General features: G+C 35.2%; 1 protein-coding gene across 2 annotated transcripts; it reads left to right on the top strand.

The window, feature by feature from the left end:
• Positions 1-4132: 4132 nt before the first annotated feature.
• LOC121320495 (POU domain, class 3, transcription factor 3-B) lies at positions 4133-9539 on the top strand. Of its 2 annotated transcripts, none has more exons than XM_041258867.1 (2): positions 4133-5624; positions 5932-9539. In XM_041258867.1, exons 1-2 carry the CDS (start codon positions 4407-4409, stop codon positions 6043-6045), a joined length of 1332 nt encoding a protein of 443 aa, XP_041114801.1. In that variant the 5' UTR covers positions 4133-4406; the 3' UTR covers positions 6046-9539. The 2 variants fall into 2 exon arrangements, with proteins under 2 accessions (XP_041114801.1, XP_041114800.1); XM_041258866.1 differs by having other exon boundaries at positions 4133-5633.
• Positions 9540-25256: the final 15717 nt, after the last annotated feature.

The raw sequence follows: 25256 nt of genomic DNA, 5'->3' as shown, positions 1-25256 counted from the left end.
GCGTTTGATACTCACCAAGTTCTGAGAGCGAGACAGCGCGACCCCTGCTGGTTAAACAGATTTTAGCACTTGCAGAAAACTGAAGGAAGTTTATACAAAAACGAAGGAAAAATAAAATAACAACGACCGATACAAAAATTAGTTTACGTGCTCAATTCTAAATATCTGTGGTAAAATAATAAATTAAGACAAATAAAAAAAGAAACTACTTTTAGTTCGGACAGAAGTCTCCGATAGTTGATTTGGCTTCCCCAGAGCTCTTGGTAAACCAGAAGCCCTTTTATCTAACGCCCAGTGCACAAACATATAGCTTAATGTGACCAGTGTTCCTCCTTTTATCCCTTTCACTATGGCAACCAAAATGCTGTGCTCAGAAATGTTCTCGATCAAGGAAACAAATGATCTTCAGGGGCAGCTCTATGTGGCATCTGTTCCAGTGGGGGCACATAAAGTTAACCCGTGAGAAAAGAGAAAAACCGAAAAGCCCAAAAGAACTACAAAGAGACCGATTCCGTATGAAAACGAAATAGTCCTTTCAGAATGGTATTGTGTTATTAAGTTATAAATATTGTGTATCGGTTAGAATACGTTGTATTTGTGCATTTTGTTAATAGCATTGTGTATCTATAACTCAATGATACACATACAAGCAACACTGTATACATGAATCATTCCCTTTCCAACATACACATACACACAAAATCAACATGTATACAAACATGCAAAAACAATCGCAGTAAAATAATAATAATAATAATAATAATAATAATAATAATAATAATAATAATAATAATAATAAACATATACTAGATCTACTTTGTTGTGTTTGTATGTTGGCTCGAAATACAATATTTACATTATAAATGCCTGCTTCTTGGCAGCAAACGTCACTGAACAACATAAATGTATTTAAAAGTTAGGCGAGTGAGTCAAAAATGAAAACAAAGTGAATTCTGGTTAGTAATTCACACGTCCCCAAGTCCTTTGAGAATAAACCGAAGGTGTGTCCTGGTTAGTTTTGATTGATTATGTTCTTCCAGGACTTTCACTGGAGAGCTGTTATGTTTAACCGTCTGTTACGTGTTTAAGCTGTTTGTGAGACTCCAAAGTAAGTCTGCAATTTCTACATTGAAAAAGAAAGACATCTTCCTGCCCTAAATATAGTTATTTGTATTATTTGTATAATGCGTTGGAGTTGGTGCATAATCATCATATTGGATTTTGTTGTTTTAAATAAGTGTACATATATTTGAAAAGCATATTGTTTTATTATAAAATTATAACAAAGCTGATGATTGCCAAGGAAACTACGGCCGCTCTTTGGTTCTATGTATTTGCTTTTTTCAATCACCTAAGCAATGCTGTACATAAATATACAATATCATTAGACTATCCTGGGATCCCTGGTGTTCAAAAGTTTTGCCTTTTTGACTCTCCATCGACCATCCCGTTTTAAAAACACCACTCAGTGACAAGCGAAAGGTTTAAACATAGAAGGAATCACTTACCGTCCGAAATTCTAAGAAACAGCAAACAAAACAATTGTGATTTCTGATTTTGGTAAATTAATGGGCGATTTCTTTTTCTCCTCTCCAACGAAACCATCCTTCCTAAGATTCCCCTTTACACTGACTCAACTGAGCCCGGCTCTCCGCTAGGCTATTATTTTCACTAAAATATATGAAAATTTATGCAAATGAAAATCAGCACTAACTGTTCTCTTATAGTTTTTTTTTTTTTTTTTTTTTTCCAGACACAATCACTGCATACCACAGCCGGAATTGGGGAAGAAACACAACATAAAATAATAATAAAATAAAAAAAAACTTCTAAACAAGTATATTTTGTTTTTGTTTTGCCTTTTAATTGTTTTGGGAAGAAAAGTGACTTATCATTGCAGCGGCGCTCTCACGTTTCATCAGGCCACATGAGACGCCCTTTGAAAGCGTGCACTGTGAAATGCATAGCAGTAATTTAGACAAAATCCTCACTGTATATTAATGAAAGACGGCCCCATGGCACCGTTCCTACCCTACCCATTCAATGTAAACAAAACCACGAGACACTCTGTTTTTGAGTTTGATCCAAGATAAATCTGCCGAGAAGGAAAACACGGGGTTCTGGCACCGACTATTCAAACGCCTGCACCTGGATATCTCAGTTTTGAGTCAATGAAATCTGTGTTAAGACCCTCTATAAAAATAAATAAATAAATAAATAAATAAATAAAAATCTTTGGAGAACGTTTTGAAAGAATAAAATCGTTAGGTGCTGAGTTTGGTTACCAACTCTCTAGATATGCAACATGATATTTTTTAACTTATACCCGCATCGAGAATGGCATACCGTCCAAACAAAAGCGGGATCAGGTCCTAAACAAGTTCCGTCTGTGTTAGCCTGCACATCACGTAACTGCTGCAAGCTTCAAATCACAATACAGTTCATATACCGTGGGCTACTGTAACTGTGTAACATGTTTGTTTGAAACTACACGGTGACAGCTTGCTCCATTTGCAACTCCGATAACATTATTTTATTCTGCATTTGTGTATATTAGTTTTAAAGGGGTTATTTATTTGTAAATTCCCCAAGGAATGCTCAATTTACCCATGTTTTTGTTACCACGTTCTATTTTTCGGTGGTTCACTGGGGTTGCCTGTGTGCAGCATTTCCGCTTGGAAGCATCTCTCAAACCACTTCATTCGAATTTAACCCTTTAAAGCCCATTAGCCTGTAATATGCATTATTAACATCATACGAAATACATAAATAAATAGATAAATAAATACATTACACCGCCTAAACGTTTAACCAAGTTTTTGCAAAAGTTTTAACAGTGCAAAATAGTGATAACAGTGTAATAGTGATGGATATAATAAAAGCACACAAATAATGAAAATGTACGTAACTATACCTTTAATGAAACCAACTTTAATCAATTCATGCAAAAAAAGAGAAAGAATTAAAGCTAAATGCTACAATTGTTTACACTGAGCTGCTAATTGCATTTAATTAAGGCCTGTACTACAGTGTAACGAGTTGGGATTTAATAGGTATATGCCATACAGTAAACATAAAGAAAACTTAAATTCTAGAAACACAAATTATATATTAACCATTGACATGAACAAATTAGCATGCTAAAGTTCAAAAGATAGAAAAGGTCACTAAAAGTCATGTATTTTTTTTTTTTTTAAAGAAACTGGAGTATTTTTTTTTTTTTTTTTTAATATATTCATACAGACTTCAAAACGAATTATGCTTTAGCAAAGGTTATATTTTTGCGTCTGTAGTTCACTAAGAGTTAAAAGACTGGGCCAGATTTCCCAAGGTCCTATGACTTTTTTTTTTTTTTTTTTTTTTTTTTTTTTTTTTTTTTGCCTAAATTAAAAAGCAGCCAATCGGAACGGCCGGAAGGGGGGCCGCGCGCCTGGAGCCAGGATTTCAAGACTTGTCAATCGCACAGCAGGTATCCAATCAACGGGAGTCTCGCACTCGACTTCCTTGTATTTAGGGGAAAGATGTGGACGATGTGCGCGCGCTTGGCAAAGGGTAAACATTCGAGAGTCCCTGCGCTCTGAGGGAGGGACAGAGAAAGAACTGTCACAGAGAGAGAGAGAGAGAGAGAGAGAGAGAGAGAGAGAGAGAGAGAGAGAGAGAGCGAGTGCAACCATCTCACTACTGTATACAGGGCACTACTTCTGCTGGAGTTAGCGGTTTGCAGGTTTAAATTCTACATCAAAACAGAACAAAGACACAGCTGCTACTGCAATAAAATAACAACAACAAAAAAAGGGAACAACTCTACATCTACCTTACAATATAAGCAAGGAGAATTTATTCACCAATTACCCCCTCCTGCAAACAACAAGGAACTTTAAAAAAGGATTTCATTTTATTTATTTATTTTTTATTTTTGTTTTATTTTTTGCGTAAAGGAAAGTGCAAAGAGCTTCTGCAACTTTCATCACGCTAGAAGTTTGGAACGGACAAAACTTGTATTATATTTGTATATATATATATATATATATATATATATATATATATATATATATATATATATATATATATATATATATATATTATTATAAAATAAATTTTTTTTTTTAACAAAAATCCTCCAAAAGTCTGTTTTTACTGCAGAATTAAAATAAAGATCGATAGTGGATTTTTAGTTCTATATATATATTTTTTTTTTTTTTTTACATTTATATTTATATGTGTATATCGAGAGAGAGAGGGAAAGAGAGAAAGAGCACATTCTGGTGTTACAAGCCAGAAGTCTGTCGGGGACTTTAAATGGAAGATTAATTTATGTGAAAGAGAAAAGTGTGTACCTATCTGAAAGAAAAGTTGCATAAAGAAGAGGGGCATAATCAGCGGACAGTCAACACGGGGTTAAAGGAATGGCCACTGCGGCTTCCAACCCTTACCTGCCAGGCAATAACATCCATACTTCAGGCTCAATTGTGCACACCGACTCGGGAGGCGGTGGTATGCAACCTGGCAGTGCTGCTGTTACTTCGGTCTCTGTCGGGTACAGAGGAGATCCAACAGCTAAGATGGTTCAGAGCGACTTCATGCAGGGAGCCATGGCCGCGAGCAACGGGGGCCATATGTTGAGCCATGCCCATCAGTGGGTAACAGCCCTGCCCCATGCCGCCGCTGCCGCAGCTGCAGCCGCAGTAGCAGCGGCTGAAGCCGGATCGCCTTGGTCATCCAGCCCCGTGGGGATGACTGGAAGTCCCCAGCATCAGCAGCAGCAAGATATCAAAAACAATTCGGGCAGAGACGATCTGCACACGGGAACTGCACTGCACCACAGGCCCCCTCATCTTGGTCCGCACCAGGGTCACCCAGGTGCTTGGGGGGCAACGACAGCGGCACACATCCCGTCTATAGCCGGGGGACAGCAGCAACAGTCTCTGATATACTCCCAGCCCGGAGGATTCACGGTGAACGGTATGCTGAGTCCACCGGGGAGCCAAAGCTTGGTGCACCCCGGTTTAGTACGAGGGGACACGCCAGAGCTAGATCATGGAAGTCACCATCACCACCACCATCATCAGCATCAGCACCACCAGCAACACCACGGCGCAGTGAACAGCCACGATCCCCACTCTGATGAGGACACACCGACCTCAGATGACTTGGAGCAGTTTGCGAAACAGTTTAAGCAAAGGCGAATCAAGCTGGGCTTCACGCAGGCAGACGTCGGCTTGGCTCTGGGTACCCTCTATGGCAACGTCTTCTCCCAGACCACCATCTGCAGGTTTGAGGCGCTCCAATTGAGCTTTAAAAACATGTGCAAGCTCAAGCCTTTGCTAAACAAATGGCTCGAAGAAGCAGACTCCACTACCGGGAGTCCGACCAGCATTGACAAGATCGCAGCCCAGGGCAGGAAGAGAAAAAAGCGCACCTCCATCGAAGTCAGCGTTAAGGGGGCGTTGGAGAGCCACTTCTTGAAGTGTCCAAAACCTTCGGCTCAGGAGATTACTTCTTTAGCGGACAGCCTGCAGTTGGAGAAAGAAGTAGTCAGGGTCTGGTTTTGTAATCGGAGACAGAAAGAGAAAAGGATGACACCTCCGGGAGTGCAGCAGACGCCCGACGATGTGTACTCCCAGGTCGGCAATGTGAGTGCAGACACACCGCCCCCTCACCATGGACTGCAAACGAGTGTTCAGTGAGACATATAAACATACAAAAAAAAAAAAAAAAAAAAATACCAAACTGTTTTATAAATATTAATCAGATAGGACACAGACTATCGACAAGATAGCAATTGTATACTGTGATTGTGAGAGGCAATATAAATAAGACTGCAGATGTGTTTTATATTTTTTAAACCCCCCTCCCCAAAGTCGCATCGATTAACTGCACCAAGGCCTCAAATGTATTAACCTAAAAGGTTCTGTCTGCTCTTTCTTTCAGGGACATTTTTTAGTAGATTACTTAAAAGATGCACGTTTAACCGGGCCGAATCATCCGAGTGACGAGAGGATGACTGCTACGAGTACGTTCCACCAGGTAATTTTGGCGCACTAAACATCACGAGATATGAGGTTTAAGAAGTGAGATCTTTCTTTTTTCCCTATTCTTTATTTGTTTTGTTTGAGACAACAAAAGCAGACACAACACTATAAAAAACAGACTGTAAACGTTAAGGAAGCAAGCTGGGAAAAAAAAAACAAAAAAAGTTGAATTATGTGACAAGGACAAGGAAGAATGCGGATCCGCGAGCTTCAAGCTTGACGTAAGAAGAGGACTGCATGGATAAACAAATACGAATGGGGTTGTTAGTGCGAGAACACTTTGTTAGGCGATTCCCCAAATTCCTTGATCTAAAAGATCGCCCCTTTTGAAGACTATATTGTATTTTATGGACATATCTTATTAATGGATTTTTTTTTTTAAAAGAAAACAAAGACTGAGCATCTGCAGCTGCACTTATCTGAATTTCTTCTCTAAAATCCGTTGCCAAGTTTGTCTGAATGGGTGGATGTTATTATTTAATTCTGCCATTTCTAAGCAGTGTTTTTGGTAGGTTTTAATAAACAGACTTTTCAAAGTTGGCAATATAGATTCATTAGATCAGTTGCTGATCTAAAATATTTACTTTATATTTTCATCAAAATGACTTGTTTTCAGATTTTATTCAGAATACCTATGAGCTGTTACAAACGGTAATTTATTTTTCCCCAAAATCTTGTATTACGTGTTTTATTTTTTGTTTTTGTTATTGTTTTTCAAACGAGCACAAATAAAAATGAGCTGAAAATATGGACAGTTGTTAGGTAATAAGGGTATATTTTGATGTGATAATTTGATTGTAATTTAATTTGAGTAGTGATTCCTTAAGAGGTGATTGAGAAAATAAATTTGTTAGAATGAAATAATGTGATTGTGTGTGGTGCATATGGTAGCGCAGGAAATATATATTTTCACTACAGCATTCTACTAAAATGATATGATTTGAGATTTTATTGAAATTCTTATTAAAAAATATACATGGAAGCTCTGTGTTTGCCAGGCTCTGACATTTGCTATGTTTATTTATTTTTAAAATCTTCTCAGTTAGACCATCTGTTGTAATTTATTGATGGATTTGCTGATTATCTGAGTTTATAGGCTATAACAATGGTTATTTGACAGTTTAAATTTACAGCCAAAATAAACAATTTTAGACAAAATAAATTATATAACTACTGCTCACTATAAACACAACTCTAGTACCAAAACAAATTGATAACCTTTAGGTCACAGATTTTGACTTTGAAAGACTGCTTGTTAATTTGTGGTATAGGCTACAGCTACTGTATATAGTACTCTGAAATAATAATAGAAAATAGATGTGTTTGAGTTTGTCAGTGTGCACAAGTGCGCTCTGTTTAAAGATGTATATTTTTAAAAAAAAATAAAACAATTCTTAATGGTTTATAAAAAAAAAATACTACTTTGTTTACCAATTAGATGCCATAAGCTGTTTCAGCTTGTTTACATTGGCGACACTTTTTTTTTTCTAATGATTTTCTTATAAAATATTTGAAGACACTCAAGTTATAAAATTATTATCATTAATTAAAGGGTTGGTGTTAGATTTTAAATGGGGCGTGCAAACTGTATCCTGCTTTTGTTTGTTTGTTTGTTTGTTTTGCAATAACCGAAATTGTCATGACAGAGTATTCGATATATTCTTGTATAAAAAAAAAAAAAAAACTAATAAGAAAAATGCCTTAGCTTTTGTAAATCTTAATAGAGGTAAACAAAAAAAAAAAAATCATTTGACACCATCTACGAGTTTTTTGTTATTGTGTTAATATTTTCGATGCATCAATTGTACATGTCGTGGAGTTTTCATTGTATATAGGCCGACTGCAAAAATTGAGACGTAACAAAACAACAATATTAATTTTAGACATGCCTCCAGTAATATATCAAAACAGAGCACAAATTCACCTGATTCTGCAACCGTTTGTTTGCTTAGAATTTTGAACATGCCTACGTGCAATGGTATAATTTATAAATTGAATGCAGTTGGAATAATTGAATGTTTGATTTTAACTCGTTTTGCAAATAGTTTGTTGATACGTGTATAGGCTGCAGCGTTATTTTGAACAGTGAATACAGACAGGCCTTTTATGCTCTCGTGTTACGTTGCTTTTTCATTGGACTGTGTTGTTTTGGAGTCGCTTACCAGCCCATGTTTAAGTATGCTTATCGCGTACTACAGTTTTAACCAAAGGCGCGTGTAGAGATTTGATAGATACCAGTCAGCATTTCTTCTTGTGTATCTCTCTTTTTTTTTTTTGGCATCATTGCATTAGAGGACTGTTTAGTTCTGTTTTTGTACAGGCCTGCATGTGCCAGCTAAATGGTAAAAGGCACATTGTTTGAATTATTTTTTCGATTTTATTATTTCGAATTGTAGCCTACTGTGGGTAATCGATACATTTTCATTATTCTTGCCATGGTATAAGTTTTTAGGTTACGAATGCTATGGACAGGTACCGGTTTTATGTAAACAACCCCCAGTCTCCGTAGCAGGTCTTTCAAACGTTCCAGAGACGCACTTCTGGATTTACAGTAGATTTCTGTCATGTAAGCATTGTAATGAATGATTACAAACAAACGTCAATTTAAAAAAAAAGTAGGGTTTGAACATGGAAATATTTGTTAACAATTGATTTTCAGGAAATAGGTGATTTACTGGGATAGTGGTACTTATCACATAACATATCCATTCTGTTCCTCTAGACTTTACTTAACCTGTACATTTAATATTAACATTTCGTTTTGATTAAAATAGAACTATGCTGGCAATATATAGTGCGCTAAAAAAGAAAGAAAAAAGAAAAGAAAACGAAATCCTATCCAGAGCACATAAACCATTAGTGTGTCGGGTGGTACTGGCAAAGTCTAACAGCAATTAATCAAGCTCTTTCAACAGAATTCAAAACCTATTGCCCTTCAGCTATATGATTTTACTATTTTGATTAGCTATATAAGCAATATTCGATTTTCTGAGACAAAGGCCGCTTAACTTTAATTGAAATTGCAATCAGGAAGATGCCAGCTTTCAGCTATAGCTATAGAATCCCCCTTGCGTTGGCATCTATACTGGAAACACACACACACACACACACACACACACACACACACACACACACACACACACACACACACACACACACACACACACACACACACACACACACACACATATATAGGCTACTATTGCTAAAGTAGGTAGAGTTTCGTGAGAGAAGGGTACATTGTAAAACGGAGGGGGCTTCTTAAAATACACTTTAACCCAAAATATTGGGATCTCATCCTACCAACAGCTGTATATCCCACACATTTTCCTCGTGGTGACTATTCAGCAAAACCCCAAATCCCTTCCCAAAGATTTAAATTTCGCGGATGATTTACCCGACTGTGGTTGCTAAGCAACTAAATTCAAGCAGTGCTCAAAGAATATGCAAGCTTTTTGTATTCTCATTAATAAAAATGCCAATCTGACATAGAGTCTGATTTTGGATTACTGCAATTTAAAAAAAAAAAAAAAAAAAAAAAAAGACGAAAGCAGTTATAAAGTTACAATTAAGAGAGACGTTGAAAGTTTCCAATGCAATATGTTTTGCTTTAATCCTTGAAATAATTATAATTATACAAATTAAAAAAAAAAAAAAAAAAATAGAAACGTAATGTATTAGTTCCTGTAAAATATTGATTATACGGTGGTTGTAAACAAATTAGCAGAGCAGTTCTAAAATTTCATAAATATTAACTATTATTATTATTTTATTATTATTTAATAATAATAATAATAATAATAATAATAATAATAATAATAATAATAATAATAATTTGGGGGGGGGGGGGGGGGGTTTTAGTTTATGTGCGATCTAGAATAAACATGAATAACAAATGGCTGGGGGGGGGGGGGGGTTGTTTATTAGATAGTGATAGTGTACATTTTTTTATTTACCGGACAGTACATATATTAGTAAAGATATAAAACAAGGTTTAATGTTTGGTTCTATACAATAAACCTTAGACTCATTGTTTCCTACATCTTTCTTTATAGAAAAAAAAATGTTAAACGGAACAAATATAAACGCACGCAAGGTATTTTAAATGTACTGCAGATATGCTTACAGACTTCAAAGAAAAACACAAAACATGTATAATACCGATATCGTTTCGAAATATGTTTTCCTTTGTTGCTCTAAAAGTCCACATGTACACTAAAAATGGAATTTATATGATTTACAATGCGTACATTATTGCAAGTCATGCTACATGCACACGGTACAGCTGCCAAAAGTTTTGCATCACCCCACAGAATGAACTAATTGTGCTTCATAAAGTCGAAAGAAACCTACTAAACAATGTTAACATCACTACATGCCGCTTTTGATTTTCCTTTAAGAAAAACTGACAAAAAAAGGCTTCTGGTATACTTTTGTGATATCATTTTGTAGTTTCTTTGATTACATGATGTTAAATAAAAGATTTAAATTATGTCCATATGTTTGTTTTTTTAGTTTTTTTTTTTTTTTTTTTTTTTAATTCTGTCCCAGTCCTAATCAATTGTAGGTGATGCAAAGCTTTTGTAGATGTGCGATATTGTTTATTATCAGTCGGGATGATCTCAAAATGCATAAGATGTTTCATGGTACAAATATATTTGGAGGCGTCTTTTCAGTATATGCAGAAATACACGAGTTGAGTAGGATTGTGGCGCACCGCGATGGACATACTGCAGTATATATATATATTTTTTTTTCTTTATATGCTCTTTAAAAAAAAAACTTTATTCATTGTTAGACCTTTCAGAGCCTTTTTGAAATTCAAGATTAGAAAACAAAAATATGTGTTGTGACCGAGTCCTACCTTAAAGAGAATGCAATCAGGCACGTACCAAAACCCCTACAGACATTAATACGTTTCTGTTTTTACAGTCAATCGATCCTCCAATCAGGCTATTGCTCCACATGGAAGTTTCATATTTGATTGTATTGTACATACAGCAATTGGATTTGGCACGGATGGAATAAGAAACACAGTTTCACTAGGATAAGAAAAACGCAGTACATTCTTAAAAAAAAAAAAAAATCTAATTGTCTTCAGAAAAAGGATGAATGTTCAACGCCATAAAATGTGTTTCATTCTGAAAGGTTTAAATATATTGTCTTGCATCATTTTCTTGTGCACCTCAGTGAAATTCACTTTATATATGGTATGTATAATTATAAAGGAGGACCCAAATATAAGAAAACACAAAGGGACAAGTGACGTAACATGCTGAGACTTCTAGGAAATTATTTTGAAGCGCACTTGCATTGGTTCTGTATCTTTTTATTGCAATATCATTGTACTCACTTACACAAACATGTCATTGGCATACAATGAACCCCCCGTTCAAAACACTCTGACAACCAATTCCGCTAGTTTTGTTCTAATATTTAGTATAAGATGTATATTCTGTGGAAATGAGTGCCACGTGGCCATCACATTATGACAGGAAACCTGACTTGAAATACAAGCCTTGTGTGTTTTTCAAGTTCTGTTTTATTGCAAAACTAGAGTTTTTTTTTTTTTTCTTAAATAAGAAATTGAAAAGAAAAATTTATTTGACTATGATATGTTTTTCTCGTACGTGAAATTTACTTGTTCAATGTGTGTCTTTACGACAGAAGAATCATTCTATAGTAGGGAGAAGTGCGTCATGTGGGTAATGAAGTTTCACCATCAATTAATTTAGGACATTAAGTTGATTAACTAACATATTGTACCCTTTGTCAGTGGCACACACTCACACCACGCACACAGTGGTGTGTGTGTGTGTGTGTGTGTGTGTGTGTGTGTGTGTGTGTGTGTGTGTGTGTGTGTGTGTGTGTGCGTGCGTGCGTGTGTGCGAGTGTGTGTGTATAGGGCTAACAAATGAAAGTTTGCCCTTCGTGTGTGTAGAGATTCAATAGTTTGTTGATAAACAAATATAATAATAATAATAATAATAATAATATAATAATAATAATAATAATAATAATAATAATAATATCACTACTATAGTTTGCCCTGCACTCGTTAATAAAAACGAGTTTTTGTATTAAAAAATAAAGGTTTCTATTCCATTATCTTCCAGTGTTTGAATGATGAACATAAGTGACCTCCCCAAAAATATGTTCATGTGTTCAGAAACTACATTGGGCAGAGTACAATTCAATTGGTTAGAATGGGGACGTGTAGCATATTTGAACCTAATAATGCAGTATACATATTGTGTTCCAAAATAACCTGCTAACTCATGTGCAGTGTGAAACTTGAAATCCTGAAGGTAAATGTCTTTCTTATTTAATCACAACAAAGTAAATGTAAACACTGTTAAAACAATAATTTTAGATATGTGTTCTTTAGTCATACCTTGTGGTCTATCTGAAGAGGTGGTTTTGCGTATCCGATTGGTCCTAACTTTATGGATACTTTACAGACTGGCTCAAAGAAGTTCACAAAAGTAGAGGTAATTCATAAATATCTATATTCATAAATGGGTTTATGCTTTTAATAAATTAATAATACATACATAACGGTTGTTTTTCCTGGTTGTTTCACGAAAGCCGCTAAGTGCATTTCTGCCAAAGTCAGAGTGCACATATTAATGTGTGAGTAAGTCCTTGACAGTATTTCAGAGGTAGAATTATAACCCACGTGCTGGTCACGTGAATTGTAATTGTTCTTGGGATTTTTCTCAGAGGGGAATAGACTTTTTACTGTTCGAGCACTCCCATTGCAGATGTATCGCATGTAGTGAATATTTAATTAATTATACTAATTAAGGCTAAGTAACAGATCTTAAAATAAAGCAAGGCATATCTTAATAGCAAGAGCCATAATTTGAGTGTCAATGAATAGCACCATCGTTTAGGCTCTAGTTTTTGACTGGCATTGTTAATCTCTCCAGGTATCAGTAAACGACGGCAACATAATGCTTTGAAATATTTATAGAACCATCCTGCTTTGAATTGGGACAAGAACTTTAAAGTGATAAGCATGTGTGTTACTTTAGGCCTAAAACAATGACAACATGGGGGTAGGGGGGTAAAGTATTCATATATAAAAGACTAGGACATGTTCATTGAATTGTTGATTGTAGTAAGCTTCCTAGATTAGATTTCTTATGTTATTTCAAAATTGCTCAAAATTTCACAAGGTAAGCTTTTGTTTTGCCTAAACATGTTTCTTTTCAGCAAAGGCAAAGTGAAAAGGCAGATCATGATAATTTTATTTCGTTTGGTAAATACAATTCGTAAGGATTAGAATATATTTAATTTGACAATAATACATGTTGTACATAACGATTATACAAAATAAAAACACATAAACACAGGAATTGGTTGTAGACGGTTTACACAAAATACACTGATAATACCTATTAACATGTGCTTTTTGATAAAATTCATGGAACATCCAGTCTACTGTCAGCAACCGTGGGGGGTATTCCAGTCTTGTGAACTGTTTCCTCAGAACATTGATGTTTAGGGGTTTTGATAGGCTAACAGAGAACGTCTCATGACACAAGAGCACAGTTAGTGAATCGGAAGGAAGTGAACTCGGAAAATAGCTTAGATTGCTGTACGCATTCAAAATAAACCACAGACGAATGATATGCATCTATGAAACAATAAGTAGGTCATAATATGTTAAATAATAACTTTACATAATCTACAATTTAAAAAAATAATAATATAGTGTTATGAAAGGGGAATATGATTTTCTAAAACTTGATCAGGGTAAAAACTGCCGAATAAGTTTGGATTTAGATTTTACTTATTTATTTATTTATTTATTTTTTGTACATCATACCAGGAATGTCCATAATGAGCACGCATGTAATACGTGGTCGGTCCTGTACTTTTGTCCCATATGCACTATAAAAGGGAACACGACTCTTAACATTTAAATGCAGGGTATTTAATACAAAGGATGAACTATGATAAACTAAGCGTGTTACCGAGAGAAGCTGATCTGTTCAACTGCTCTACAAACTGAAGATTGATTCTCCTGTTAATCTTCCATATGTGATCTGCTGTAGTGTGAATGGTGTTTCTGTAACGATTAGGTAAAGGGCTGCCTCTCGCCTTCTGCTGACCTTAAGCATCCCGGCAAGGCATTCAAATCTGTGCAAGAAACGCGTATTTGTATACTTTGTATGCAATATCACAAGAAAACAATTTATCCATTACACGTGAATACGTGCCGCAGATCATTTATTTATTTATTTATTTTAAGAGATTGATTTGTGTATTTTAGTTTCTTGTAATAGACTTTATCAGCTGGCCTATAGTTTAAAATAAACATACAGTTTTGTTTTGGGTGACGTTAAATATGTATTTACGCATACCTACAACAGACATAACTTGTTGTGTGTTATTGAATTCATAATTATAAAAACAAATAATAACCAGCATGTCCAATTAAACAAACAAAAACAGCATACGTGTAATCGGTTTTATTTTGTAGATGGAAATGCAATTCATTTATGTTTTAGCGTTTAATAATTGTAGTTGTTTCTCTTTTTGCACGTTGTAAGTTACAGATGTTCGATAACAATTCCACTTACCTCAACTCAAATTGAACACAAATATAAACAAACTATGAATAAACATTTAAAAAATATGTATAATCATTAATATTATTGCAAAATGCATATGTCAAAGTCTGATACACGTGAATGGGATGCACTATTTGCATGTTCTTGTAAAAACTATAATTAATAACACATATCGTGAAAAAGCCTACTTATCTAATTCCATTGAAACAACGTGTTTTCCGGGTTTCACTGACAAATGAGCAGGTAAAGAACTGAAATCAGTCACTTTTTAAAATGCTATCGTTCATGCATATTAAAGCAACACCGTTATGCACATTTAATTTAATTTGGATTCTATAGCCTTTAAATTAATTTAAGCGAGATCCAAGACATAATTACTTACCATGTATCAAGCTAATATTCTTCACGGATTTTATGACATGTGCTCCATATTTGTATTAACTTTTACTATTAAAAGGGAAAATATCGGTACACGAAATATACCTAAAACGCGTTTAAAACAAGTAGCACGTACAGATTTATCCCGCTCCTCTTGTGATCTGGTAGCCTTGTCCTTAGAGAAAACACGATCACGACTAAATATATACCCGAGTCCCTGTCTTTGAAAGCTTTATCACCAAAATCTACAGATATAAATAACCCTGTTTTCCTTTGTGATTTTATTGCGCTAAATCTGTAAAATACTAACCTCAGGTTAGAGTAAAAAATATCTTAACAGCCACGTCTATTCTATCAACGTTCAAGTGATGTATGGATTTTAAAGACGTCATCTACACAGGAGAAATAGAGGTTTAAATATTCATATGGAATACTTCATTTCTTAAAGGAGAACTGCCGTATAGGCTATACCTGGAGGTTGTGTTCCATAGCTATGTTCTTTAAGAACATTCGAAGTCGTTATTTTATTTTATTTTATTTGTACTTGTCTGCTAGAAAATGTAAATTCAGACATATCAATCATCCTTAGCAATCGGTTCCTTTTCTCAGTACGACCATTATTCTCAGGAGACAAGGGTATTTCCTACTTATTCAATGCAATGTAAGAATGTATTATTTAAGAAATTAAACACAAACAAATAAATATCTGTAGCTTGTACCATTATCTTTTAATGCATTTAAACAAAAGGAATAAATAAATAAATGCATTTAAATTAATTTTCTGGTATTGCAAATCGTGTAACAAATCATTATTTTCTGTGTACATTTTCAGCTGTACACACATATAGGCCTTCAGTTTAGAATTGTGTATATTGAATATCATTTTGTACATCAAATAATGATGTTTCTGTTATGCAAACGTAATGTAAACCAAAATAATGTTTAATTCACATCGCTATCATTATAGTTCTTATATATAGTTATTACATACCTGGTCATTTTCCAATGCATTTTGGTATAACTGTTGTGTTTGTTTGTTTTTATATTTATTTTTTATTTATTATTAATATATTTATTTGCACATTTTAAAGTCAATTAAACCCTAATATACAGTAAAAAAATATTATTCATGGAAATATATGCAAAAGCACAATTGCATGCCAACAAAACAGAAGGCTACATCTGTTTAGCTAAAAGAATATAACTTCTACCAAACTATTAATATATTTGAAAAATAAATCAATTAAAGATGTTTAAGTGCCAGTTTGTTGTTATTGTTAATAATTATGAATTATAATTGTTATAATCAGGTGGATCGATGAAATAATAGTAATTAAATTGGGTTTCAAAAGACTTTAGCGCCATCCTCTGGCAACAGCTTTAAGAGTAAAGAAAAACAAGCAAAGAACATAATGAATGCAAGTAAAGCGCATTAAAATATACATTTTAAAATTCAAAAATGTTGGAAAATATTCTTAATTGTGGATTCAGGAAATAATGGATATGCACTTACACATTGTTAGCTTTTTAAGGACTTTTATATTAGATTAGTTAGATGAAACATCACAAACTATCTGAGTAGTTTTTTAATGTGATGTTCATTGTCCCGTTCTAGGTCATGGTCACGTTACAAATAAAATAAAACTTCAGAATTGCAGCATTTCTAAATTTGTTTGTAAAAATGTATTTTCGCAAATGTACAGTAAACTAAAGCTTTTTAATGCCCATTAGACTTGATTCATTAAAAACAAAGTTGTTTAAACTATTTACTAAACTGTATGCACAAAGGACACAATCCATCTGCTTCAACACAGGTAATCAAAGCACCCAGCAGTAAAAATGTAATATATCGATACCTATGTTTCAAATACCTTATGTAAAGAACCTAGTGGGTTTAGGACATATATGTAACCATAGGTTTCTATAAAGAAGCATTCTTATATACCAAATAGATTATATGTAATGTGGTTAAATATAATTATTTAATGATTTGATAGAATAGATAGTTTTGGATTCATTATTTTGCTTTTGTTCAGTATCTTTTCCAAATGAACCATAACGGACAGCTTCTTTCTAAGAGTGCAATATTTTTCAATTCAATATATTTAGAGAAAGGGCTGTAAAGTTTTTTGATGGAGCTTCTCTTAATCTTTAATTATTATTTTATGGTTTGTTTAGTTTTTTTGTGATGTCTTTACATTGCCATTGCAATTAGATACATTTTTAGGCAAACACACCATTCACATCTAATGTCAAAACAAATGCATCATGTCTTGGTTCAAGCATGAGTAGTTGCTCTGTACTTGGAAAGCCTGAAGAAACAGCAACCTACTTAAGCTGCCACAAAGACAGACTGCTGTACAGTATTTCCATGCATCCTCTCATAGTGGCCAGGTTGAGCCAAATTAATGTAGAGCAATCCTTAATGTAAAAGTGTCAGGATTCATTTTCAGTCATGTTTTAGGATGTGGCTGATATCTTACAGCAGGTTGCTTATTTAATGAAAAGGATCATAGAGATGCCTCATGAGAAAAGCAGACGTCAAGCTTGTTTTCAGCACCAGAGCAAGCCTTATCATGGTAAAGAGGAGGGAAGAGGTGGCTAGGAGTGGATGGAGAGAGCAAGAGAGAGAGAGTATATACCTTCATGAGACCCAACCGGGAAGTAGTAGGGTAATTAATGCCATAAAATGATTTTTTTCCAAAGTTTTTTTCTAAAGCTGAACAAAGTCATGTGATTTTGAAATTTGACTGGTTAGATCTGTTTGGGAAAACTTCAAATATATGCATTATTGTCAATAGAAATATAGGGCTGATAGATAGCCTGTTAGCCGCCTTCTGGTTTTGTTTCTCCCATCAGTCTCTTTGTTCTATATCACAATAGGAAACATAATCCAGTCCTGTTTATAATAAAAATAATACATTTAATAAATCCTACTGGACATATTCACAGTGAATATGGATATAAATCAGTTCAACATTTGCCTAAATGCCACTACAAAGCATTGGATATGGTTCCATTTCTGGATTTCTCTTTATGGATTGAGGATGAGTAAATGGTGATATTATTATTATTATTATTATTATTATTATTATTATTATTATTATTAATAATAATAATAATAATAATAATAATACTCTTTTGGAGCTAATGTAATCTTGAAGATAGTGTGAACAAAATATGGTGCTCTAAACAGGCAGAACTGGGAGTTTTTTTTTTATTTTGGCACAAACTCTGTATGGAAATACCACCTTCTGAAGGATGACTTGTTTCATCTGAGATGTTGTAATATTGTGCTGATAGAAATGTAGACAAGGAGTTACAGAGGGAATATGGAGTTGTGAAAATAAATAGATAGTAAGAGCTCAAGATATTATTAAATAGGATGGAGCCTTGTGAGGCTGGAACAAATTATATAACAATCCACCCCCACAAAAGACTACTGAATGGGGTAAGATTATTTTTTACCATATTAAAAAGGCTTGCTATAAGCCCTCCCATATGAATAGTGCATTGTGAGAGGGTAGCCGAGGGTGGGCCCAGGTGTTATTGGCAGGATAGAGACTCAGACCAGGAAAGCTGCAGTTAAGCACTCACGCGCACTTTTAATAAACAAACAAAAAAATACAAATTACAAAACAAAAAGTACATGGGCCAAAATAAAGTTTAAACAAACAAAAAAGCAACCCCAGGTGAAGCAAGACAACAGGCAACCCCAGTCGAAGCAGAGCAGCAGGCAACCCCAGGCGAAGCAGAGCAGCAGGCAACCCCAGGCGAAGCAGAGCAGACGCCCCTCAGCGGAGTGGGCGTGGTATCCCTGAGTGAGGTGGGAGCAGCAGGTTCTCTCCCTCTACCGGTGGAGACTGGAGCAGCAGGTAATCTCCCTCTATCTCTGGAGACAGGTGCGGCACTCCCTCAGTCACTGGAGATTGTTACGGCTCTCCCTCGGTCACTGGAGACGGGTGTGGCTCTCCCTCGGTCACTGGAGACGGGTGTGGCTCTCCCTCGGTCACCGGATACTGGTGCGGCTCCCACTCGGTCGCTGGAGACTGATGCTTCCCCTTCTTGGGCTGTAGATGCTCAGCCTCTTGGGTTTTGGAGACTGTCGGGTTTGGTCTACCCCCCCAAACCATTCTGCAGCATCCCCAACCAGGCTCTGGTTCCAGGCTTCCTCATAGAAGGGGTCTCCATAGGGGCAGTCTTCCCAAGCAGGTGCCACTGCTGCTTTTCCTTCCCATTTTTTTTTTAACTGCAAGTCCCTCTCTGAGTCTCTAGGGGGCACTATCCCACTCTAACACCATATGTAACAGGATAGCATTGTGGGCCCAGGTGTTATTGGCAGGATAGAGACTCAGAGACCAGGAAAGCTGCAATTAAACGCTCACTAACACTTTTAATAAACAAACAAAAAAAATACAAAATACAAAACAAAAAGTACATGGGCCAAAATAAAAGTTAACCAAACAAAAAATCTGTTCAGACTGGGCAGAGCCTTCACTGAACTTTTTGACTTACAAAAATGCAAAACCACCACAATAACAAACACAGTGCTTACTCACCAAATCCCTTCCACCAACAAAGGATTTATTTTTCTCAATTTGTATACCATGTGACTGGAGTTTAATTATTACTAATTATTCAACTAGCTCCATCAATATTATTTACAGACAGAGCCCTGCGCTGCAAGATGTATACAACAAACTGATTTTATACTATCTAAATAATATTATTATTGTATTGTATTATTGTTAACAACAATAATAGTAATAGTTAATTGAGGATTGTCCACTACCTAAAACGAGCATGATCTTAAACATAACCCTGTGTAAAATCATTTAGGTTTGGGTCTAAAAAACCTTCACTGCTTGGAGAGACATAGCAGAAAACCACATCTGACAAGTAGAACTGCTGTGTGAAGAGGCTGTCAATGGGGAGGGATACAGAGCTTTGGATGATTCCATAGAGAGACTGCTCTAACACCAATCACATGGGACATTCAAAACCACACCAAATCCCAGCATCCATAGTAACTTTACAGCTGTGTTACAAATAAATGATCTGGCCAGTGGATGAAATGGTACTATCTTAAGTCTCAGTTACTATTAAATTTAAATAAAAAATACACGTTGCTTTTACCAGGATAAAAATGAGCAGCCTACATTAAATACAAGTTTATAATGCTCCATCTGCTTTAGAATGTCTATGGCGGTACCATCATTTTGATTTAATCTAGACCTCAGTCCTGGGTTTCGGAATGACCCTGCTTTATATACGGTATTGAAATTGCTATGTTGGTGCAAGGAATTCAAGCAACCAAGCCCTGGTAAATCTGCTCAGAATTGGTTAAATAGATTGTTGTTAACCTGCAGTGCTTGGCCAACTCCCAACAAGTAACCCATCAGTGTTGTATGGGCAAGACTTACGACAAGTTCAATGGAGTTTTTAACTAACTTCTTAATATTTCTTTAATCATAGGGGTGGATATTTATATTAAAGTATACATGTAGTGTGTTTGATATTTAAATGAGTCAGTGGCACCAGGCCATATTAATTCATCTTTTAATTAATGATTCCTGATAGATCTCATAATTTATGACATACTTAATTAACTTCTTCCAAATTACTGTACCTTTTTCATGGAAACACATATTTTCTTAACTCCACTCTGCCACACAAGAGGGAATTCAGGAAAACTAAAATTGTAGCAACACTCCTTATTCAAAGCATGGGATCGTTACATTAACATACAGAAAGTCCTGAATCTCAGATCTACTGCTAATTTCTATTACTGCAAAACGACCAAGCAGCATAGACTTATAGGGCCCTGTTTTTAAAAAAAAAAACAATTCAGAAAAGAATGAAAACAATATGACCTTTATCATCTGAATGAACAATGAAGAACAAGCCTTTAACTTCCAGTAGCAGCTTGATGTATTGAAGAAAGATATTTATTCAAAGGTTTGATGCAATAAAATATTGAATTTTGTATTAGGTGAATAACAAATAGATTGGAAATGCAATTATTTTAATTTAATGGGTGGTTAATTTAATTAGCCAGTGATTCTATTCAGTAATTTTCATTGTACTCATTTGTTTGGTATAATTTGAGGTAAGCCTGTTATATATATAAAAAAATATCTCTTTAAGATCTTGTAGATAATGGTTAAACATAACCATGTCATAGCTGAGTAACTACTAAACTAAAGAGATACCTACTTGTACATTTTTCTCCTTGGAGACATTTGTCATAAATCATCAAATTACAACCTAGGTTTCTGCTATAGCACTAGTAAAATAATTATTAAAATGTCAGAATTTCTATTGCTAACAAGGCTTTGAAAGTAGAAGAAAAACTTATAACAGATCTATTGGGAAATGTATTTGTCATTTTTTATGCAACAAATTAAGCTCTGGGCAACCAAATTTGAAACTGAAATAACTTGAAAGGGTATCCCAGGACTTTCTTCAAGTTACTTAACCTGGGCAGTCTATAAAATAAAGACAGACCTATTTGCTTCACAGGAAATTCTGGGTTTCAAAGCTTGTATCTAAGAATGGAAAAAGTGTCTTGTCCCTCTGATAAACTTTCAAGCGCTTCAAGTTGACATTGTTCAAGGTTTTTTTAGAAGTAAGTAAAGCTCGTCACATAGTTATATGATAATGAAGTGTAATATTAACATTGCAATTTGACTGTATTCCATAGAAGGTTTTTTTCAACAGCATCTCTATTTTGCTCCTTTTTAACAGAAAGACTACCCTCGGATAAATTAAATAGAAATCATTACTTCATGCTGTGTGCCTTAAATTGAAAAATACATACAATTGGCATAGAGTAGTTTACTGGTCTGCAGTTCTGACTGGAGTTAATCACCCTAGGCCAGTATACAGGATTGTAGTCTTAGGATCTAAAAAAACATTTCTCCTCTGATTGAGTTGAGAAGAAGAAATTCAAATACATTTGAAAACTGTTAAGACAAAGCTGTAAAAAACACTTTTAAGATATATTTATTTATTACAAATGCACTCCTGTAAATTAAATTCCTTTTGTGGCAAACCTGCTAAATTCTCTCTAAAGAAAAAAAAAATCCATACGGATGTTCTATATTGTAACTGTACAAACAGTTTACTTTTTTGCGCAAATTTAAAAGGTTCATTTTTTAGAGATTTGCATGCTTACAGTTGACTTTCAAAATGATTGGCTCGATGATATTCCAAATTAAAGCCTGACATTAAAATGTCATACCATTTATCTTTCATAAAATGAGACAGCAAGGACACTAATTTCCCAGGTATTCAATCACTGGCCTGTGCCACATGAGAGGCAGCTTGGGAATGAGCCTGCCCACAGTTCACAGCTCACAGCTCACTGACAGCACCAAGATGGAATCATAAAAGTCAATTAATCATTGAAAGCTGTTACAAGCCTACATCGAACCAGTCTGGCACAAAATGTTAATCAGTCCAATATCAATCTAATAAATTCCCACAAATTGAACCGATCAATACCTTTAAGGTCTAATGGATCAATTGCGGGGCACTAGGCCTTTCCTTTGAGTCCTGAAGACATAGCTGCCACACGACTGCTACATTTCTCGGCATGCTGCCAATAGAGGTCATCTATCCCAACAGGCTGTTCACTTCAGCAGCAGTTACCACGGTGACAGCATGTCACTGTTGCCCTAGTGTCCTGCTGGGTAAGGTGGAAGCCAATGCATCACTGCCTTTGATGGATTTGTCAATAATACTTAGCAGGGGAGGAGAACTGCTCACATTGCACTTGCAGGTCCACAGTCCCAGAGCGGTTCAGGGTGATTTAATTGTTTAAAGAGATGTGTGCTTCTGCATACATGCAAGGATTAAGCAGTGTGTACAGCTAGCACGAGCTAGCAGATACAATTACTGTATGCTAAACACCAAGGAACAGAAGGCTGTAAAGAACAACATGGCATGCTGGATAGTTTAGTAATACATTAGCCAAAGAAGTATGAAAAAAAGTACATTTACAAAAAATAGAATCATAGATTAACCATTTAGTGGTTACAGGATTTAATATATTACTTATAATTGGATGCAAGTATCTTAAGTTGCTCATTAATGCCCCAGGCTCTGAAATATATCATTTTGAAATGCATAAAGCACACTTCTGGAAGGATTTTAATTCCCATGCTTGTCACCTTTTTTTGGATAATTTCTAACACCCTGAACTAAAACAAATTCAGTACATTTACCAGTATCTCTTGTTACAATGCGCTTGCAATGACAATTTTCAACTTTCAGAAATCAGTCCACGAAAAAGGTTAATACACAAGCTCCCACAGTCCTGTAAATTTGTATACTGGAATATAATTCCCTAGTGTCTGCCTGTCTGTGCACTACACTCTTCCATGGCTTTTTGTGTCTTCTATTTTCTCAGAAAACGGTTAACCAAATTGTTTAGATTTTTTACATTCTCAATATTCAGATTTAGCTGTAAAGAGACAAGCATCCTTCCAGTTTAAAAAAAAAAAGTCCAAATTACGTTTTTGTAATAATAACCTTTTAAAGAAATCACTATGCAATTTTACAAATGTTTGTTTTACCTATTTAAGGTGGTTGTATTGAATGTTATTGTTGTTGTCTATAAAATACCAATTTTCTTGTCATCATTCCTATAGGAGTATTGCACCAAAATTCCATTAAATGGGACTCTGTAGGAATCTAAACACTCTTTGTAAAGGTTGGCTCTTGACAACCACCTTACATATGTAAAATTAACCAGGTTTATCCTGCAATAAGACTACCTTTTAGTTACTTGATGGTAATGAGATCTAGTGATTTTGAACCAATATATATGTCCGTTCAGATTTTAATACCACTTTAAGAGGCATTCCTTAAACTGTAATTACACAAGTAGATCTATAATCACTGTACACGAGAGAGCTACTCAATCCAATTACAGTTCAGACACTGTACAGACCGAGTGACCATGGAGGCTATAAGTAAGTAATAGCAGGGTTCCAACAAATATAACGTAATACATCCTCACGTGTTGCTACGACTGTTTAAATAACATACCTGTAATTTTTCTTTTCACCGTTAACATCCTAACAACTTTTTACACTTATAACTTTCAAGTCTGTTTCAAAGCTCTTTTCAAAATAGCCGCTCTAGCTTAAGATCTGTCCTCTAAATCACTGCAGGAAGAGCGATTAAAAAATAAAAATAAATAAAACCAAAAAAATAAATAAATGTGATACCCATGGTATGTCAGAATATAAAAGTGATAGCATTGTGATACCATTCTACAAATGCCTCATTCCATTGTCTCTGCCTTGCTGATACTTTTGCCCCTGTATTACTTTTACAGTGCCATTATAGTCCCTTTGCATTACAATTGAAGATCCTTTGGTAAAAGCAGACCTTACATTTGAATGTAAATTAAACATGATTATGAGACATTTCACCCTCAACCTGTTACGGGCCATATTCAAAAAGCTTTTACACCATGCTAAGGAAAACAAAACATTGATGTTAAAAAGCTTTAAAACAATCAGGTTAAATTAAGAGCTCTTACATTCAGTTGTTATTTTGCTAGTTCTTGTTCTTGGTGTAAAATTTTTAAACGTGTATTAAAAATTTAGTACTGTATTTGGGTTGGATGTTATCTTGATAAAACATTTGTTTTTTCCAACAACAGCTTGAGCCTTCTACAGGGTGTCTAGCAATTCATAACATGGCAACTAATCCATCGGTCACCTGTTTCTGGGAGGCTTTGATTAAAACTTGAAAAACATCTGGAAACTGCTCCTGGCATGGGACAGGGACAACGATTAATGATCAAGAACTCTACTGCAGCTGCATCATTTTCACAGGTTCGTGACCAGGAACTTTACTGCAGCTGCATCATTTTCACAGATTCATGACCAAGAACTCTACTGCAGCTGTATCATTTTCACAGGTTCATGACCAGGAACTCTACTGTAGCTGCATCATTTTCAGAGGTTCATGACCAGGAACTCTGCTGCAGCTGCATCATTTTCACAGATTCATGACCAGGAACTCTACTGCAGCTGCATCATTTTCAGATTCATGACCAGGAACTCTACTGCAGCTGCATCATTTTCACAAGTTCATGACCAGGAACTCTACTGCAGCTGCATCATTTTCACAGGTTCATGACCAGGAACTCTACTGCAGCTGCATCATTTTCACAGGTTCATGAGTTAAACGAGGCAGTCTTCCCAGCAACAGCGAGTGGAAGAAGTACAGGCTTGGAAAAGTACAG

This window comes from Polyodon spathula, chromosome 9 (genome assembly GCF_017654505.1).
Source record: "Polyodon spathula isolate WHYD16114869_AA chromosome 9, ASM1765450v1, whole genome shotgun sequence".
Lineage (NCBI taxonomy): Eukaryota > Metazoa > Chordata > Actinopteri > Acipenseriformes > Polyodontidae > Polyodon > Polyodon spathula.
This window is presented reverse-complemented; position numbering and strand designations above follow the sequence as displayed.

What these genes read in the sequence shown, in the direction of transcription:
- LOC121320495 (XM_041258866.1), top strand. Translation starts at nt 4,407, where the DNA reads ATGGCCACTGCGGCTTCCAACCCTTACCTGCCAGGCAATAACATCCAT. An exon ending in TGTACTCCCAGGTCGGCAAT is followed by an intron (nt 5,634 to 5,931) that starts GTGAGTGCAGAC and finishes TCTTTCTTTCAG; the next exon opens with GGACATTTTTTAGTAGATTA.